General features: G+C 47.5%; 1 protein-coding gene across 2 annotated transcripts in view; it reads left to right on the plus strand.

Annotated features, from left to right (window-relative positions):
• Positions 1–372: 372 nt before the first annotated feature.
• Positions 373–20,815, plus strand: part of TUBGCP3 (tubulin gamma complex associated protein 3) — a 71,235-nt gene continuing 50,792 nt past the window's right edge. For both annotated transcript variants that reach the window (XM_032402597.1, XM_032402598.1), the window contains exons 1-6: positions 373–598; positions 8,141–8,248; positions 11,965–12,032; positions 16,209–16,286; positions 17,769–17,986; positions 20,084–20,256. In XM_032402597.1, coding sequence (XP_032258488.1) covers positions 523–598; positions 8,141–8,248; positions 11,965–12,032; positions 16,209–16,286; positions 17,769–17,986; positions 20,084–20,256 — 721 coding nt within the window. In that variant the 5' untranslated portion in view covers positions 373–522. The remainder of the gene's footprint in view (positions 599–8,140; positions 8,249–11,964; positions 12,033–16,208; positions 16,287–17,768; positions 17,987–20,083; positions 20,257–20,815) is intronic.

Below are 20,815 nucleotides of genomic sequence, written 5' to 3' on the forward strand. Positions count from 1 at the left end.
GGTCTGGTCCGTGCTGACCCTCTGGCGGGGACGGGGGTGGGACGTAGGGGGGGTCTGGTCCGTGCTGACCCTCTGGCGGGGACGGGGGGGGGACGTAGGGGGGGGCTGGTCCGTGCTGACCCTCTGGCGGGGGCGGGGGGGGCGGTCTGGTCCGTCCTGACCCTCTGGCGGGGACGAGTGTGTGTGGGGGGTCTGAGCACCGGGAGCACCGAGAGCCGCTCGAGCAGTGAGCGGCTGGGGCGCCGCTGCCGGAACCCTCCAAGCCTGGCGGCCGACGGAGCCGACGGAGCCGACGCAGCGGGGAACGCTCAGGCCGGCGCACCAGTGGCCCCAGGCGCCGGAAGAAGCGGAGCACTGTGGGAAGGGTGCGCGGTTTCGGCGGGTTCCGTTAAAATGGCGGCCTCGTCGCCGGCGTTGCCCGCGGGGCCGTAGCCTGTCTGGGCCGTCGGGAACCTGCGGGGCGTGGGGCGGGCGGGCGAGGGCAGGGGCTCTGCAGGACCCCCTGGGCCGTCCCGGGCGAGGATGGCGACCCCGGACCAGAAGTCGCCGAACGTCCTGCTGCAGAACCTGTGCTGCCGGATCCTGGGCAGGAGCGAAGGTAGCGGGGCTGGGCCGGCGGCTCGGGGCACGTCCAGGAGGCCACCAGTCCGCGTGAGGCCCGGAGGCCCCCGGGGGGCCGCGGGGGTCGCGGCCCCGGGGCAGGGCGGCCCCACGCTGCGCCCGCCCGCCTGCGGAGTGCTGCAGCCCCCGGGGCGGAGGCCGGGAGGCAGGGAGGGAGGCCGGGCCCTGGCGGGGCTGAGTCACCGCTGCCGCGCGCCGCGGTCTGGGGGGTGAAGCCGGGGGCAGGCGGCTCGCGAGCGCGTCCACCTGCTCGAGAGTCACCGGGTAGACGGGGCCGGGTCACACGGCTGTGACCAAGCTGAGGGTGACGCGGCGAAGGGGGTAGCCGGGTGGCGGCGGGCCGCATCATTTCCCCTGCCCCTTGGGAAGGTCTAGCGGCTTTGAGTGGGGTGCGGAGGGGGAGCGTACGACTGTTCCCGGCCACGGCGTGCTGAGGCCTGAGGCTTGCCCTTTACGTAAAGCTGCTCCTGGAGGGTTCGCCCTGCACATACTGTTTCCCAGACCCAGCCCTGGACGGTGTGTAAAGACGTTATGGTCGCGGTGCTTCAAAAAATGGCGGTTTGGCCTCTCTTGGTATTTGTTTTGGCGGGAGAGGTGAGTTGGGGATGCACCGTGGAGGAGTTTTCTGGGTAATTGAAGAAACTGGGTTACTGTTCCTTCTGCACCATAATGTGGCAAAGAAATCGTGCAGTTTTTGCTGGAAGACTCTAAACAAAATTACTTTTAAAATATTGAGGCTAAATTTGGATCTTTCATGATTCATGGCAGGTACATAATTTATTTGATGTTCTATGGTAAGGGTAAAGGCATAAAGATGGATTTTTTCTGGCATATTAAGTGACACCAACTTCACACAGTTCTTGCGACATTTTATAAAGTTTAACTGTCACTTTATTCATCCAGCAAATCTTTGGGCTCGCCACCCCTAGGCATTAGGCTGGGCGCTGGTGATGCCCACATACACAGGTGGTTCCTCGGGGAAATGTGCCTTCTGGCGGAGGAGACAGGACAAGATAGGTGAATGTATGTTAGTGGTAAAAGCGTCATGAACATAGAGTGGGGTAGCGGCGGGGGGAGAGGTGAGGGACGGCCTCTGAGGAGATGTTTGACCCGAGCTGGGTGGAGTGAGGGGCCCTGGGAGCCTCTGGGAAGGGTTCTGGGGAGAGGGACGAAGAGAGCGAAGCTGGCTAGTTATGACTCACTCTAACATCAGTGTTTTCATTATACCGGCGGGTCCTCAGTTTTCCTCCGGGGACAAACCACACAATCGTCTGTTCCCGTTGTCACAGATGGACTTTGAAGGCCATTTATTGTGAGGTAGCATGATGTTTCTCAATTAAAAAAATGTTTTTTAAAAAAATTGAGGCTCCTTTTGATTGACTGTTTCATCCCTTCCAGGAGATTAAAGCACATTTGGTTAATTCTTTTTTAATGTCATGTCACAACTGGCCTTATACTTTTGTAATATTGCTTTTTCAGTGCTGTGGTATTGAGGAATAATTGACACTTGTTACTTTTTTTTTTTTTTTAATGTAAGCTCTCCGCTGATGTGGGGCTTGAACTCATGACCCTGAGATTGAGAGCTGCATGCTCTATGACTGAGCCAGCCAGGCTCCCCGATACTTGTTACTTTTGTTTTTTGAGAGAGAGAGAGAGAGAGAGAGAGAGTGAGTGAGCGAGCTAGGGGGAGCAGGGGAAGGGGTGAGAGAGAGGAAGAGAATCTTAAGCAGGCTCCCTGCTCCTGATGTGGAGCTCCATCCCAGGACCCTGGGACCATGACCTGAGCCGAAGGCAGACACTTAACGACTGAGCCACCCAGGTGCCCTGAATACTCTTTTTTTAATTCTTGGACTGAGCCAGTCATTAAAGAGCTACAGCCTGGAACTCCTCACCTGGGTGTCAACGGAATGACTTTAGCTTTTATGATTTGGATTTTAGGACCCATTGGCATTGGCGTCCTTTGAGAAACAGAGTACGCAGTAGCGCTGTGCATCTCCTCGTGTCCTTTCACGTGGCGGGCTCCTCCCTGTCAGAGGGCAGCTTCCTCAGAGAGGCCTTCCCTAAGCAGCCCATTTCACGAGGTCCTCCCTGTCATTTGCCGTCGTGGCGTCCTGCTCGTTTTCTGAGCAGCTCTGACCACAGACTAATCACCTTGTGCGTTACTGGCCTCATTTTTCGGATTCTCACTAAGACTGCCTTGTTAACCACTATGCTCTGTTCTGCTCTTAGGGCCCATGGTGTTTAGCACAGAGTAGGTGCTTAGGAATTATTCTTCCAATTACTGATTGAGCTTAGCTGTACTCTAGAAAGGGAATAGGATTTGGGGAGTATTAAACTAGAAATTTGTAGTCAACATTGTTTGATATTTCGCATTTTCATCTTTGATGGTTAGGCTCACTAAACAGAGAAAAATTGCCACTGTGAATTTAATAGTCCGTATTCTATGCAACTACCCCTGCAACTTAGGTATATTTTATTTAAAAATAGCAGATGGATTTTCAAATATTTGATATCAGCAAGAAAGATAGCAAACTTGGTTGGCAAGGAGATGGGGAAATGGAAGGCGGCCGATGAGGCTGAGGTGAGCTGCTGCACGGGACCACAGGTGCCTTGTGCAGAGACCCGGGCGGGTGGGGGGTGGGGGGAGAGGGAGAGCGTGCTTCTGGTGTGGAGGAGGTTTGAGTGTTAGAAAAGTCAAAACTTGATGAAACTTTTGGAGCAGAGATAGTAGTCTGATGTACTTGAATAGGCTGTTAGTAAACTAGTTTTTGTAGAACTCAGGATCATGGGAATCTAAAAGTATTTTTTAAGTAGAATCATTTTACAGGTACCCCTTTGTAAGCAAGTAGTTTCCACTGCCACATTTTTTTTTTCTTTAAGCAGGCTGATGCCCAGTGTGGAGACCAATGTGGGGCTCTAACTCACAACCCAGAGATCAAGAGTTGGACGCATAGCCAACTGAGCCACCCAGGCACCCCAATGCCACTTTTAATATGTATTTATAAAATTAATATTTACCCCTTAGAAAACTTTAAAAGTATGAAAAAGTATGAGGAAGAAAATTAAAACTACTCGCTAATGTTAGGATTCCACAGAAACACTGATTATTTCTTTTTGCTTTTGGTTTCTTTTGCTTTTTCCCCCCTTTGTATTCACCAAGTCCTGAACACATTCTGTGCTATTTGCTTGCCCTGCATGCGTGTGTGTTTGGGTGTGCTTGAGATAGGAAGGCCGTGTGAGGAGGTGACATTTAATGGAGAACCAAGTGACGTAGTGGAAGGAGTCCTGGGAAGATGTGGGAGAAGACGGTCAAGGTCTGAGCTGGAAGCGGGTGTCGTGTGCTCAAGGATTTTCAAGACCGCAAAGCATGGCCAGTGCGTAGCCCGAGCAGCTGGGAGGTGAGAGGCAGGAGGTGCCTTAGTGAAGTGGCAAGGGACCGGGTCGGGTAGGCTGTCCTGGTGAGTTTGGATTTTATTCTCTGTGTGTTTGGAGGGTTCAAGCAGAGCGATGATATTATTTATGTTTTAAAAAGATCACTCTGACTTGGATAATTTCAGGGGGCAAAAGTGGGAACTGGGTGACCGAGCTAGTGAGGAGACTCCTTGCAGGTGGATGGCAGCTGTGGAGTAAATACCTACAAGTGGGATTGCTAGGCAGCACGGAAAGCGTGTGCTTCGCTTATAAAGAAACTCTCACTGGCCAGTGTGTGGGAAGAGCTCCCCGCCTGGGCGGGGCCATCTGTTTTTATGGCAGCAGTTCAATAGAGGAATAATGGCGTCTCGTTGTGGTTTTAAATGGTGTTTCCCTGATGAGGAATTTCATTGAGCATCTTGTCATGTGCTGTTCATCGTTGGTGAATTGTCTGTTGAAAACTTTTGGATTTTTTTGGGGGGGGGGATTTTTTGGATTTTCCCCCCTTTACTGCGTTTTGAGAGTTTTCTCTATTTATCTGGATTCAAGTCCTTTGTTGTGTTTTGCAGATGTTTTCTCAGTATTTTCATTCTCTTAACAGTGTCCTTTGCAGAGCAGAAGTTTAATCTTGGATGGACTCCAGTGTGTCACATTTTTTAATGGTTCAGGATTTTGGTATTTTACGTAAAAACTCTTTGTCTAACTCCAAGTCACAAAGACTTGACTTCTTTGTGAAGACGACTTCTTCTGTTGTTTTTTTTCCCCCCAAGAGCGTTGTAGGCTTATGTTTTATGCTTACTGTGACATATTTGAGTTAATTTTTATATATGTTATACGATGTGGGCTGAGATTCTTTTTTGAATTTACCAAAGAAACTATTTTCCCCCCACGTTTAAGTTGCTTTATTCTTTAAAGTTTTTAAAACAGAGCTTTAAAGATTTTATTTACTTATTTATTTGAGAGAGAGAGAGACAGCATGAGAGGGGGGAGGGTCAGAGGGAGAAGCAGGCTCCCTGCCGAGCCGGGAGCCCGATGTGGGACTCGATCCCAAGACTCCAGGATCATGACCTGAGCCGAAGGCAGTTGCTTAACCAACTGAGCCACCCAGGTGCCCCTAAAACAGAGCTTTAAAAACATAATTTTTAAAAAAGATTTTATATATTTACTTAAGAGTGAGCTGTGGGGGGTGGCAGCGCAGAGGGAGAAGGAGAGAGAGAATCTCAAGCAGACTCTGTGCTGAACGTGAACGCGACTCGGGGCTTGATCTCACGACCCTGAGTTCATGACCTGAGCCGAAGTTAAGAGTCAGCTGCTTAACCGACTGAGCCACCCAGGCACCCCTGAAAATATTGATACCATGGCCCCATTCCAGATCAATAAATCATGATTGGTGAAAGATGGGGTTTAGAATCAGTATGCTTTATTTTAGAATGAGTACAGATTTACAGGAAAATTGCGACTATCATACAGAGTCCCCTTATATTCCACACCTTTCCCTTTATTAGCGTCTTACATTAGTATGGTATGATTCTTCCAGCGAGTGAATCTAAGGATGCATTTGCTACATACTTTCCTCAGATTTTCTCACTTGTTACCTGATGTCCCTTTACTCCTGTACGGTTCTTTCAAGGGTACCATGTTACCTTTAGCTGTCATGTCTCCTTGGGCTCCTGTTGGCTCTGATAGTTTCTCAGACTTTAAAAAATTATTATTTTTTTGATGACCTTGACAGTTTTTAGGATTAAAAGTTATTTTATAGAATGTCTCAGTAGGGATTTAGCTGGTGTTTTTTTTCCTCGTGATTAGACTGTGGTTCTCTCTTGGGAGGAAGGCCCCAGAGGCAGAGTGCCCTTCTCATCACCTAGTATCCAGGGTGTATCCTGTTAAGTCACTCATCACAGTGGTCACTGTGGTCTTGACCTTGATCACCTGGCTGAGGTGTGTTTGTCAGATGTCTCCTCTGCCTGGTGCTCTTCCCCATTTCCACGCTCTCCTCTTGAATGGGAAGACACCGAGCAGCCCACACTTACAGGCTGGGTGTTACGGCATACCAGCTCCTTGAAGAGGGGCTATCTACAGAAGTTATTTAGCCTTCATTTTCAAAAATTTCTATGGGGTCAGCGGCAATATCACCTCTTTGATTCCTAAATTTGTGTCTGTCTTTTCTTGGTCACAAATTTATGTTTCTCAATTCCATGGGTTTTTTTGTTTTGTTTTTTTAAGAACCAGCTTTTGGTCTCACTGATTTTGTTTTTTGTATTTTTGTTTTAAGTTTCATTGATTTTTGCTTTTGTCTTTATTTCCTAATGGTCTGAGTTTAGTTTGCTTTTCTTTTTCTAGATTTTATTCTGTAAGCTGATATTATTGACTTGAGACCCATCTTCCTTTTTTTTTTTAAATTTATTTATTTGACACAGAGAGACACAGCGAGAGAGGGAACACAAGCAGGGGGAGCGGGAGAGGGAGAAGCAGGCTTCCCGCTGAGCAGGGAGCCCGATGTGGGGCTTGATCCCAGGACCCCGGGATCATGACCTGAGCCGAAGGCAGACGCTTAATGACTGATCACCAGGCGCCCCTGTTCAAGATATTTTCTGATTTTCTTCGAGACTTTCTCTGGCCATTGTGTTATATAGTATTATGTTGATTGCCTTCCAGATGGTTGAGGATATTTCAGATACCATTTTATTACTGATTTCAGGTTTAATTCTGTTATTGGTAGAGAGCATGCTTCGAATAATTTTAGTTATTTTGTATTTGATAAAGTTTGTTTTGTGACCCCCAGTGTAGTCTGTCCTGGTGAGTGTTCCATGTGTATTTGAAAAAAATGTGCATTCTTTAGTTGGTGAGCAGATGTTCTGTAAGCATCACTTAGGCTTGGCTAGGCTTGGCTTGTTGTTGGGGTGCTCAGGTCTGCCTCCTTGCTCATTTTCTCTTCGCTTATTTTTCCGATGACCGGGAAAGGCACTTCTGCCCATGGTGCCTCTGGGACTGTCTGGGGATTTCGTCTTGTTAATGGTTTTTGCCTGGTGTAGGTTGGGGTGCACCCTGCGGGGTGATTGTGCTTCAGTGGGAAGGTAGGGGGTGTTGCTAGTGTTACCGTGTAGGGATATTGAGTCCCAGTGTCTGGGAAGGGGGGCTGGAATCCGTAAGTTCAGTCTGCTGCTTTTACTTCGTGTCCTTTGCTGTCCTAGTGTCCCAGCCAGACCCTCTATGATTTGCCTGGGTGAGGTCCTCCGTGGTTGTCTGGGTTGAATGGGAAGGGGTGGAGGACCCAGGAGTCTGTTTTCCAGCCAGACTTCCCACCAGTCCTCTTCTGCCCCAGTTCATTCACGTCTTCTGAGCTGTGGAGTTCCCTCTTCTCCGGAGCCTCCTTGGGCTTCTGCAGAGGGAACTGAGTTTCTTGTTGGCATTTGTGTTGTGTGCCCCTTCCCCCCTCCCAAGCGGACATTGAACTTCAAGTCTCACTGTCCTGAACCAGTTCCCACCAATCCATTTGCCTTCCAGCTTCTCACACTGGTTGACTTCTCTTTGGTGTGGTTTCTGCCTTGTTTTCTTTGCCCTTGTGGGTTTCTGCTTTTGTAAAAACAAACACAAAATTCTTTATTCTCAGTTTAGTGGGGTTGTTGAAGGGAGTGGAGGCAGACATCTGTGTTTAAGCCGTCCTCTCGATCCGAGGTGCAAACACGGTCTGTTAAGTTAGTTGGCTCACTTTGATTCTCAATACCCTCTTTGGTTTTCCATTTTTGTGGTTGCCAGTCAGCCTTGGAGCTTCTTGGGAGTTCTCTGGAACGGGTCTACTTCTCACGGACTGTGTTCAGGCTGTGACTTTCCCTGCTCCTTTTTTTATGATTATGAGCCCATCTCATTGTCTGTCTCCTAGGATTCTTCACACTGCAGGCCTGTTACTGTCTCCCTTTCTTGTTTTATGGAACTGTATTTTATTCATTCATTTGCTTTGGTTTCTTAATAGCTCCTCTGTCCCCTTAGTTGAAACCTTAGGAAGGTGGGAGGTAGGTAGATGTGCCCAGCCCCCTGTCTCCCCTGGAACACGAGGTGATCAGAACTTACCGTGACTGGCAGTAATTTGCATCCTTGTGTTCACCTGCAGCTGATGTAGCCCAGCAGTTCCAGTACGCTGTGCGGGTTATTGGCAGCAACTTCGCCCCAACTGTTGAAAGAGACGAATTCCTCGTAGCTGAAAAAATCAAGAAAGAACGTACGTATTTTTCTTTGGTGTTATGGTGTGTAGGATTCTTGAACTTGTGTGCGTGCATATATACACACACGTATGTACACGTGTGGTCCCAGGTACACAGTGTAATTACAGGTGCTGCTACGTGTATATAAAAACATATTAAAAATATGGACAACTTAACTGTGTCTTTTATTAGAATATAGTGCAAGAGGCTTGTTTTATTTTATTTTTTATTTTTTTCAAAGATTTATTTATTTATTTGAGGTAGAGAGCATGAGGGGAGGGCCAGAGGGAGAGGGAGAGAAGCAGACTCCCTGCAGAGCACGGAGCCTGACCTGGGGCTCGATCCCACGACCCTGAGATCATGACCTGAGCAGAAATCAAGAGTCGGACGCCTCACCGACAGAGCCACCTGGGCGCCCCGAGGCTTGTTTTAAATACCGTGTAACAGCATAATGTGAGAGTGAGGGACGTGAAGGGCCTAGGTGAGCTCCTGTGCGCCTTGTGGTTTGCAGTATTTATTATGCACGTTTTTTTTAAAAATTTTTTATTGTTAATGTTAATCCCCATACATTACATCATTAGTTTTAGATATAGTGTTTATTATGCACGTTTTGACCAGATAGTGTAGACCATTCTCTTGGCAGTAAGCAGCTCAGTATTACTTCTATTGATTGTCAACATCCAGACTTCTAGTACTTTAGCACTTGTGAACATTGTCATTCTCAGCTGATACAGAAAGCTCTTCCCTTCATTAGCCTGGGGTTACCGATGTGTTTGTTCTCTGATGGTGTGAGGTGGGGCTCTGCCACCTCCCTGTACTCGGGACTGTTGGAGGGAGGGAGGCTTTGCACAGAAGGATCCATGTAGGAAAGTTCGTCTCGTGCCAGTCGGAGGGTGGTTTTTCTCCGGAGGCCTGCTCCTCACAGCTCTCCGGGCTGTCCTCGTCCCGCTTCGGCTGCCAGCAGAGCAAGCCTTGCCATGAGGGTCCGCGCGCTCTCCCTGCTAAGGCCTGGCTGTTAACTGCCCAGACAAGATGGGCTTCGGCCTGGCCTGTTGACTGTGTCGGCCAACCCGTGATGACGCCTTCCAGGACTTCCCTTCTTCGCGGCATAGCCTCCAACCCCTCGCTGGTGCGTCCTTCACTGCGTCTGGCCAGCGGTCTGTGCGCGCCCTGCGGCGAGCCGTGCAGCCCGGCTGGAGGGGAGGCGGCCCAGCCGGCCTGGCGGTGGCGCTCGACTGCCTCACCTGGCGCGGCTCACCTGGGCTCCGTCGGGCCTGTGAGCGGTCAGCCCTGAATGACCCGTCCGTTGCTGTTCCTGAGCGTGGTGTGTTATTTATGGGAGGGCCACGGATGGAGTATTTATCCTGCTATTAACCTCTGACATCTTATTTTTATTTACATTTCTTGTCTATAAAACTGAACGTAATTATGAACACGACTCTTCTTGAACCCTGATGACTGTCACATCTTAGATTATTTTTGTATTTCAGACTTCAGAGTATCTTACATTTTGGATTATTAGTGACAACTCCAGCCGTGAGGTACTATATTAACAGACCATTCCCTTTGCAAATTTACATCTCGAGGCCGCCTGGTGAGCGTATTACACATACGTGTAGTAGTTAAAAATAGTTTGTCACGGGCATTAAGGAGGGCACGTGATGCGATGAGCACTGGGTGTTGTACGCAACCGATGAATATTGAACACTACGTCCGAGACTAATGTTCTCCTTGCTGGCTAATTGAATTTAATTTATTTTTTTTTTTTTTTTAGATTTTTTTATTTATTTATTTGAGAGAGAGAATGAGACAGAGAGAGCATGAGAGGGTCAGAGGGAGAAGCAGACTCCCTGCCGAGCAGGGAGCCCGATGTGGGACTCGATCCCGGGACTCCAGGATCATGACCTGAGCCGAAGGCAGTCGCTTAACCAACTGAGCCACCCAGGCGCCCCTAATTGAATTTAAATAAAGAAAACAGTTTGTCTAAACTCAGAGTCACGGGACTGGCAGTGACCTTGTTGGAGTGGTTATTGCAAGGAAGTCTTGTTAAGAAGAAAGCTTTAGCCATGCGTAGTTGATGTGGGTGTATCTTCTGCGTTTTTAAGGAGGCTCGCTGTGTATTGACACAGCGTGCTCTTCTGCCTCTTCCCACCAGGTGTCCATCGCTTCCGTTGGGTGCCCCTCGCTGTCAGCACCCCCTCGTAGTCCCCGGCTCTGCGGTGGCTCAGCTGCTGTCTGTGGAGTGTTACTGATGGTCCTCTCATGTAACGGTCTCCACTGACTTACCGTATTTCATTAATTCTTAGATGCAAGTTTTACATTTTAATATTTTTGATATTTGATTACAGGCTTTGGTAGATTAGTTGTTGAATAACACAAATAATTTTCCATTTTATATGGCTGACTTAAAATATAAAATGCTAGTATGTTTTATACTGAAACAAATTACAAAACTCATCATGTGTGACAAAATTTAACACCTAATGATTTCTTAATTTTTCACATTAGTGAGTGGGGTACAAAGATTTGTTTTGCAATCTGATAGATAAAACATCACTTTTTGGTGAATATTCTGTTTATTTTTATTTCTTTATTTACTGTTTTATTGTCCCATGATTATTTTGCATGTATGAATTAGTGTCGGTCTCATTCTATAGAAAGAACATCTCTTGCTTAACTTGATGATTGTATTTATTTGGAGTATTTTTATATGTTTTAAAAGGAAGTAAGTTATATTAGATTTTAATTGCATTAGTTTGGTTGAATGCATTTTGTAACAATACATTTTTAAAGACTGCTTTACCTTTCTGCATAGGATGACTTGATAGTGCAGATGTGATTGGGATGATGAAACTTCTGGTATGTGGTTCATAAGGTCAGAACATGATACCAAGACCCGTTCCTAGCTGATGTATATGGAAAAGTATTGGCCATCAAGCCAGTTACTGTCTTTCTGCAAACCAGTTGGAGCATTTAGAGCTAAGTGAACTTGGCTGATGACATTTTAAGAAAGCAGTCCTGCTGCTATCAGCTAGATGGTGAAGGTGGTGCCTCTTCTTCCGGGGCAGGGGTGGCTGGGTTCCTGTGAGAGGCACGCGTGCACAGCTGGTGCGTGGGGTCTCCTCCCTCAGGGCCCGGGCCCAGTGTGTAGCCTCATCCCTCATGGAACAGATCAGAGCATGGGCTCCTCGCGTGTTACTGTGGCTTTCGGGAAACTAGTGAGTTATGGGGCAGGCGTCTGAAGACGTTTACTAGTATTTGCTATCCATGTTCACAGAAATGCTTACGTGTGGTTCCAAGTCAGGCTGTCATGAACGATAAAGGTTTTGGTTATTGCCCTTTGAATTTACCATTCCCACGGTATTTTTACTTTACATCTCTCTTTCCAGGCAGTCATTAATGAGTTAAACTGGTTGTAGAGGGCCTCACTGGACTGCTTATTCATATTTGTAGATAGAATCTAAAAGGTCCCATCATTTCTATTGCTTTGGCTAACTTTCTCATAAACTTTGATTCTAGCCTCATATTGTCCATATTTTACAAATGTCAGAGAGATTAAAGGCATTGGCCAAATTCGTAGAGCTGAAGTGTCATTTGTTGGTGAGTTATTTCCATTCTTAAGCTCAGGATTCTTTTCAGACGTCGGTTATCTGTTACCGTGGGTGAAACAGGATCATAAAAGGGATTTCGGTGTACGTGGTTAACACGCCCCTTTCCTCTTCTGACTTTTCAGTCGTACGGCAAAGACGAGAAGCGGACGCCGCCTTGTTTTCGGAACTGCACAGAAAGCTGCGCTCACAGGTACCACGTGTCCCACAGGGCGTGGGACGTCACACCCCTCTGGGGACTTGTGCTATCACATCTCACTGTTCTGCCTTGGGTAATGGGTCTTAATTGTAGATTGTGTTTGCTTTCTAAGAGCTTGTCAATATTAAAAGTCAGTTTTAGCTGGATTTAATGCCACCTTGCTTATAAAGACGAAGGAAGCCACATGGGGAAAGTCATCGGAATTACGGGCAGCTGAGTTTATGGTACAGAAGGCTTCCTGTCCTCATGGGGAGGAAGCACGCTGGTGGGCGTCCTGACTGCACGGAGCAGCGAGAGCTTGTCTTCGAGATACGCGTTAGTGTTCTGGTATCAGGCCCTGATCGGTGCTGTTAAAGTGAATAAATGAAAAAAGATTTTGATTTGGAACATTTTGTGATTGGATGTTGATAACTTGCACACAAGTGGTTTGTGTTTTTTTTTAAACTCTTTTTTTTTTTTTTTAATAGAAAACTCTGCCCTCCTGTACCCGAATAAACTAACTGAGTCATAGGGTGAGAGTTTTGTGATTCTGACAGGACAGGAGCATAGTTCATCTAGCTGTCTCCCCCTGTCATAGAGAAGAGAGATCCACAGAAGTTTCATGCTTTGTTCATCAAGTACACTGGTTTTTACTGAGTTGTGCCTAAAGCTGTTAGTAATTAAACTCTTTAAGTCTTTCTCTTTATTTCTAATTTAAAATGGTTGTTTTCCAGAATTTTGTTTGGAACACTGAATGCTTATTCCTAGACAGTGTTTTAGACAGCCAGCTTCCTAGCGCTGACCCCCAAAACCAGCTTGGCTCATTGCGTGGCTGAAGCAGGATGAACAATATTAGGACACAATAGCATAACACTAGTAATTAAACTAATTAGAAAAACATGTGCAGAGTAACAGCCATCTTTTTTTAAATTTTTTTTTAAAGATTTTATTTATTTGAGAGAGAATGAGAGAGAGCGAGAGAGAGAGCATGAGAGGGGGGAGGGTTAGAGGGAGAAGCAGACTCCCCGCTGGGTGGGGAGCCCGATGCGGGACTCGATCCTGGGACTCCGGGATCATGACCTGAGCCAAAGGCAGTCGCCCAGCCCACTGAGCCACCCAGGCGCCCCCAGCCATCCCATCTTTTTGCTAAAACACGTGGTTCCTGGTTTTGATTTTTTATCTTCTCACTGAGGGCCCTTCTCGGCTGTGCATCCTGTGAGGCATGGGCAGGACTTGGGAGGTGGAGGGAGTGATGTTGGGGAAGGGGACCTGGAATTCCTGGGCGGCGGTCTGGACTGTGGCTGACAGAGCTGGAGAGAGGAGGATGGTGGGGGGAGGCCAGCAGGGGCATTGTGGTGCGGGCCAGGAGAAAGGGGCAGGTGGTGAGGGGTGGCACCGGGGTGTGGAGGGTCACGGGGGCCGGTGGGTGGCCGGCCTGCGCAGGAGGCGACCGTGGTCGGGAGGGTTTGAATACTGGAGGAGGCTCTGTGTCGCCGGCACGGGTTAGTAACTGCTTTACGAAGCTGCTTGTTCTGATGGTCCTCCCGCTCTGGTGCCCGGTACGCTTGAGGTTTTATGTCGGAATCAGGGCTCTTGAGATTTCAGAATCTAAGATAACAGGGTCTGAAGTGGTTTAGAAGCATCTAAAACACCTGTATGCTGGAGTTGTTTACCCTGGTTGCCCAGCAGACCTCCCCCCACCCTTCTGTGCCCGGCTCTGGGCTGTGGGGGGCCGCCCCTGCTTGGCTTCACCTGAGCTGACAGGGTGCACGGGCAGCGAGGCCGAGCTGCTCCACCCCTTCTGCCAGGCAGCGGCTTGGCGCTGGCTCCACGGTGCCCCTGGGCTGTGCGGACGGCCCCCACCCCCCCATGCCCTGCTGTCTGGCTCTGGGGAGCCATGTCCTCCCCAGGCGCTCAGGCTCCTTGCTGGTCACCGACCTCTGCAAGGTCCCCACATCGCACGCTCTTTGGGCTGTTCTTCTGTTAACAGAAATGGTGCCTCCTCCTTCACAGATGCCATTTGCTGGGGTTTTGGTGCACAGTTTTATTTGCTTTTCCAATTTCTTCTGCTCTCCACCCTGTATGTTGTCATTTTTTCAAGCCAGGGCTGTGGGTCTAACCCGGGACTCCCGCTGCGCTGGTAACACTTGCGCTGTCTTCCCGAAGCCCGCGGGCATCCGTACCCGCTCTCCCCCGGGGCCCGGTGGCTCGGTGCCCTCGGACCTGGAAGGAGCACTTCTGTATTTTCTTGTCTCAGACCCCGGTGCTCTTTCCTCTGTGTTTTCCTCTTTGGTGAGTGATGACATCGTCTGTTGCCCAGAGTTAGAAACCTGGGTGTCACATTGAGGCCGCCTCTCTCCCCATGTCCGCTGTGTCCCCAAGTCTTGTTAAATGTTCCTCTCGGGCCTGCCTCTCATCTGTCCCCTTTGGAGTCAGGCAGACCTTGGCTCTGTGATGTAGGTAGGTGATTAAGGTTTTCACCTTTGCTTCTGTCATTTGCGGAGCGAAGAGAATAAAGCCTCTGTCCCCGCGTGGTTGTGCCGATGGCCGGAGGTGACGTGTGGAGGACGTCCCCCGCAGGCCTCCTGTAAGTGGCAGTGCTGTTAGCTGATTGCCCCCGACCCTTCCAGGAGATGGGGTCTGGTGAGGAGCGGCCCTTTGGAGGCGGGCGGGTAGGCCCCAAGGGTCCCTGAGCCCTGGGAGCCCGGGGCCTGCCCGCAGGGGGCTGTGGAGGTTGGGTGCATGCTGGGTCACCGAGTGCCCACCTGCCCTAGGCTGTGTCCTCCCAAATGCAGTTTCCTGTGCATCTCATTTTGTCTCTAGTGCAGCCCAGCCTCTGGGGACTGTTAGCAGGTAGAGTCAGGCCTTCAGAGGCTTCCTGCTGTCCCATTTCTCGGTCCCACACAGGAGACCCCTTTGTCTGATGGTTCATTCCATTTTCAGCGTCCATGTTCCTGCCTGGCTTTAGCCGGGTTTATCTGTCTTCAGTTACCCGAGAAGGCCATGCCTGCTCCCTCTGCATGTGCATCACCCATTCTTCTAGGAGACCCTGTCCTCTCTGGGGGTCCTTTCATAAGGGATGGGCCACTTCCGTGACCCCCCGAGCCCCCATGTCTGAGATGTCAAGTATCCACCAAAGTGTATCTACTCATCTGTCTCTTTGCCACCAGAGTGAGGACTCTGTCAGGGCTGGTGAGTTTATTTCTGGAAAATCACGTGTAAATCAGTTTTTTAAGTTAGACCATAAGTTAAATACCTGAGATGAGCTTTTTCTTTAAAAAAAACTTTCAAGGCATATTTTATATAATGAAGAACCTTGTGTAAGGTAAATAACCTTCCCATAGTTTTCTAAATAAAGGTATTTATGTATTCTAGCTTGTGCATCCAAAAGGTAAGGCCATATGAATAGAGTAGAAATGCTTTGTAAATTTGGGTAAAAGTGTATTGAGGGTGGGCTGCCGTTAATGGTTGTGAATCAGGCTGGAGTGATAGACAAATGGAAGTTAATGAAATCCGTATGACAACCTTACGTAGAAACCAGGGGGGTTTACTAGTTCTGGCAACTCTTATTTCAGAACTTTGAGTTTAGGTATTTGTGATGCTGAGACTTACGTTGTGTGCTTTAGAATTCCTTTTTTTTTTTTCTTTCTATAATGCTCTTTTATGGCCTAAATGGCACTTTGATAAAGGGGGGGAAGAGCATTCACCTGTTTTATGATGGCATTTTTCTTATAATCACTAAGGAGGGCACGTACTGCATGGAGTACGAAAACAATGAATCGTGGATCACTACATCAAAAACTAATGATGTATTGTATGGTGACTAATAACATAATAAAATAAAATTAAAAAAAATAATCACTGTGTTTAGGAAGTTGGTTATTCTAAGAATTATTTTAAGCGGGAATTGCTGTTATTCCGGAATTTGAAATAGGGTAATTCAAAAACATGTTCTCATTAGGGACTTTGGAGTTAGTTTTCAGGGGGTAATGATCTACTGAGATGTTATTTCCAGACTTCTAATGGGTAGCGCTGTTTGCAATACCTGGAAAATGAGCACACTTAGAATTGTTACCATGTGAATTTTAAAAATTGCGTTTCTATTTTGGAAATAAGGATAATTTAGGAGAAAGGTAGATAAAACTGGAGAGTAGTGCAAACTTGTTCTTTTAATGTTTTCTTTTTAAACAGGGAGTTTTGAAAAATAAATGGTCAATTCTCTACCTCTTGCTAAGCCTTAGTGAAGATCCACGCAAGCAGCCGAACAAGGTGAGAGGCTCTGTTTGAGCAGCTTAGTGCCTTTTTCTTTTAAAGATTTATTTATTTATTTTAGAGAGAGCCTGCACTGGGAATGGGGTAGGGGGAGAGGCAGAAGGAGAGGGAGAATCCCAAGAGACTTCCCACTGAGCAGGGAACCCGACATGGGGCTCCATCCCATGATCATGCGATCATGACCTGAGCTGAAACCAAGAGTTGGATGCTTAACCGACTGAGCCCATGCACGTGTTCAGTGCCTTTTTAAAGCACACTTAGTGTCTTGTTGGATAAACTATACCAAATTTTGATAGGAATTGGCTTCTGTACTTAAGAAAATAATAAGAGAAAAAAATAACTTGTCTAGTGTTCTTGGTAGTCATGGAAGGCCAAGAGATTTTCTTTTCTTTATTTTTTTAAGATTTTATTTATTTATTTGTCAGAGAGAGAGAGAGAGAGAACACACAAGCAGAGGGAGAGGGAGAAGCAGACTCCTCACTGGGCAAGGAGGAGGCCAGTGTGGGACTCGATCCCAGGACCCCGGGGTCATGACCTGAGCTGAAGGCAGACGCTTAACGACTGAGCCACCCAGGCACCCCTCTTTCTTTCTTTAGACAGGGCACTCACTGCTTTTCCTTAAGATGTTTTCCAGAGTGACATTATTACCTCAGATATAACAGCGTCCCATGGAATAGAGCATAAAAACAGTTTTCACAAGTTACTAATAGGAGCACAGCTACATAATTCTCTATGAGTTAGAGGACCTTTCAGGTTTTCTCGTGTCTTCAGATCTCATTACGAACATTAATTACTGTCATACCAATGCGAACTTCGTTGTCCCGCAGGCTCAGTCTCTGGCCCATGTGGTGTTGGGAAGAGCTTTCTGGCTGCTGTGAGCCCAGAGTTTCTCGTGTGAGGAGGTGCTCTACACAGAGACTTGCGCGCCTCCAGGGGGCAGGAGTGGGGTGCAGGAGGCCTGTTTATGTTGAAAGTCTCCGTCTGAGTAATGAGCCCTCTTGGATCGTAGAATAATGCCATACCTGCAAAAATACTGGAGTAATTATTTGGGATTTAGTTTGCTTGGATTCTAAAGAATGTGTTTAGTTGTCAGACCATGTGGCAGTTTTGGAGTTTAGAACAGTTTCTGAAACTTTATCAGTTCTGCCATATTTCGTAAGTATAACGATTAAATTATTGAGTACAAAATCAATTATAGAAAGAACTAAAGTCTGAATATTCATTATCTTTATTGATTTGGGAAGTGTTCTGTAATTTTATATCTCTGTATTCTTTTTTTTTTTTAAGATTTTATTATTTTAGAGAGAGTGAGCACACAGCAGGGGGAGGGAGAGAGACAAGCAGACTCCGCACTGAGTGTGGAGCCCGATGCAGGGCTTAATCTTAGAACCTGAACTGAAACCAAGAGCTGGACGCCTACCCGACCGAGCCGCCCAGGCGCCCCTGTATCTCTGTATTCTTAATGGACTCCATTTTCAGGTTTCTAGCTACGCTGCGTTACTTGCTCACGCTCTACCAAGAGACGCGCACTCGACTCCCTACTACTGCGCCAGGCCCCAGACTCTCTCGCTGAGCTACCAGGACCGCAGCTCCCAGTCGGCCTCAGGCGCTGCCAGCGTGGGAAGCAGTGGCGTCAGCAGCCTAAGTGTGTACGCCGTCAATGGCCTGGCCCCGACGCCACAGTCTCTCCTTCCAGGGTAGGTCCGGCTTGCACACACAACACGTCGGTTAACCGGTAGCAAGAGCAGAATCCCCAGGCTTCTGATGAGGCATCTGTGCGCTCACTGAAACTCTTCAGAGCCCTGTGTGCGCCAGGAATGTTCTAGGCCCTGCGTCCGATACGCTTTCTCTTAGGATTTTATTCTTTCCAAGAACTCGCGTCTCACGTGGGAACTCTTCCTCTTCCAGTCATGGTTGACTATAATGATTTTTGGTCTACTCGTACCCTATTAATGCGAGTACATATGAGTAAAGGCCCTGGTTCAGAAATGTGACAGGATGGGCCTTCCATTTTGAGGTAACTGATTGACATTTCCCTTGCTGTATTCCCGTATTTATCTCTCAGTGAATATTGTCCCCTTCACTGATGTGTGCTATTCTCTTTATTGAATTATTTAAAAAACAAGTAAACTAAAATAAAGCTGTCTTGTCCTCAAGTGCTGATGAGACCTTCTTCAGACTGATAATTATGGTGCCGTGTAGTGCTCGTGAATGAAGCGGAGGCGCTCCAGGAACTCACGGTCAGCGTGCTGGCAGATCGCATCATGTTTGCAGGAGATGCAGTCTGTGGTTGGGAATGAAGCAGCTGCTCATACAGTAGTGGACTCGGAACTTTGCTTTTCTTGTCTTTTTACATATTTCTGTGCGTAATCATGTTAAAGCTGACTGTCATAAAATGGATATTTTTCCAGAAGACCAGTGACTAGAGATTCATGGTCACGTGTGTTCCACACGAGCATAGCATCATGGGAAGTTCTCATGTGACGTAAATACAGTTGCATCACGTCAGTAGAACCTCCAATGTATGCATCATACACGGGTTATAGATGCAGTCTGGTGTTCTAGAAAGATAGCAGAAGAGGTTCTAGAGAATTAATCTCTGACTTGTATTCTGGCTAAAAGAGTCAACAGACTTTGTCATTTTTGCCTTAGAATTTGAAGTAATTGTTCTGATATAAAAAAAAACTGTATAGAGAACTTTGAACTGAAGTGGTCCTTTAGAATTTTTCTCTTAAATTTAGAACTTCATTGAAAGTCATAGTTTAACAAGCACTATTGATGACTTTTTTTTCCCCATTGAAGATAGGAGAGAGAAAGGGCTGTTCTCCAGTTTCTGTTTCCCTTCTCACTTTATCGGTGGGTGACAGATGGGTCCCGCCAATGTGGCGCCGGAGTAAATCAGTCTGCCCTGTGGCGGCTCGTTTGTGGGGCGCAGTCCTGGGAAGCGATATTTTTGTTGGAATTGTCAAAACACATATCCTCAGAAATCAGCTGTCGGGTTCTTAGAATTTCAAAGAGCAGCTTTTTTTTTTAGATCTTATTTATTTGTTTGACAGAGAGAGAACACAAGCAGGGGGAGGGGAAGGCAGAGGGAGAGGGAGAAGCAGACTCCCCACTGAGCAGGGAGCCCAACATGGGGCTCGATCCCAGCACTCTGGGATCATGACCTGAGCCAGAGGCAGATGCTTCACCGACTGACCCACCCAGGCACCTCTCAAAGAGCAGCTTTGACATATTCTCCAAATCATCAAAAGCTGTCTTGACCTTTGTGCTTTTGCCTTCGACTTTACATTTTTTTGTACATTTGTACATTGTTGAAATTAATTGCAAATTATGATATTTCTTTTCCTACCGAGCACTGCAAATGCTGGGAGACAAGTAAGCATGCAGAAGAGGGAACAGCACACCAGATTTTTAATTTCTGTGGTCAGCAAATGCTGAGCGGGTGAAAGGTGTTAAGTTTGAAGTTAAAATTAGTTGTGAATTTCAAAGTGGTTTTAGATGAGTAACGTATGTTATGTGTATGTAAAGAAAAGTCAAATAGGTTTTGATTTTTATGCTAAGAAATATGTGGGAGGTGCCAGTAAGAGCCCAAATGCCAGCTTAAAGGTCCCAAAGAGCCCTTGGACTGATCAGTTGATGGATTTGGGTAGGGCGATGTCACTCACCTAGCTCAGATCTCTAACATTACATAATCCAATATAGTAATATGAGCAGAGTTTCCAGCAGTGGTTTGTCTTTCAAGTGAGTAGCCTGGGTGTTTGGAGATATGAAATGCTCTTTCCTTCTTTCAGACAGCCTCATCACGCTCCGGGAGTGGGAGACTGTCTTCGGCAGCAATTGGGGTCACGTCTTGCATGGACTTTAACTGCAAACCAGCCTTCTTCACAAACCACTACCTCAAAAGGTCTCCCAAACACTGTTTCTCGCAACATGACAAGACCAAGGAGGGAAGGGGATGCAGGCGGTGAGTGAAGATAGACTTTAATGTAGCTTTTCTTTGCATATTTAGAATTTATGCTTCCCTTATCTTAAAATACTGATGAGGAGTCCTTGCTTATAATTGTTGAGTGGTGGTGGTTCTCCTGATGAGAGGTTCGGAATCCTCAGTGTGGGCTGACATGCCTCGGGAAGTCTGGCAGTGCCTGGGACATTGGAGAAATGCATTGAAGGTTCCTTTGATGGCTAAGTGGACACGTGGAGAGTTTTAAAGCTCCACTAGATCCCAAAAGGAAGCTTGAGTTTCTTTCAAGAGAGCCCTATGAATAGCAGTGTTTGGAACATAAGCATCTGAGAATAGAGGAGTGGGCTTTATTGTTGGCCCCTCGTCTGCAGGTTCTGAAATCCCTGTGGCTGCTGTCTGCTGACGTGGACGGCGAGGGCCGGGGTGTCTCGTGTGCACCCGGGGACACGGCCCAGAGCGCGGAGCCGGCCTGTGCAGCTGCACTTCCCGCTTTCGTCTGTCCCGTAACATGGGACAGCTTGGGGGCGCTTTGGCTGGGGGGCTGGCATCCAGACAGTAAGGG

The sequence above is a fragment of the Phoca vitulina genome, unplaced genomic scaffold, assembly GCF_004348235.1.
Source record: "Phoca vitulina isolate PV1807 unplaced genomic scaffold, GSC_HSeal_1.0 scaffold5, whole genome shotgun sequence".
Lineage (NCBI taxonomy): Eukaryota > Metazoa > Chordata > Mammalia > Carnivora > Phocidae > Phoca > Phoca vitulina.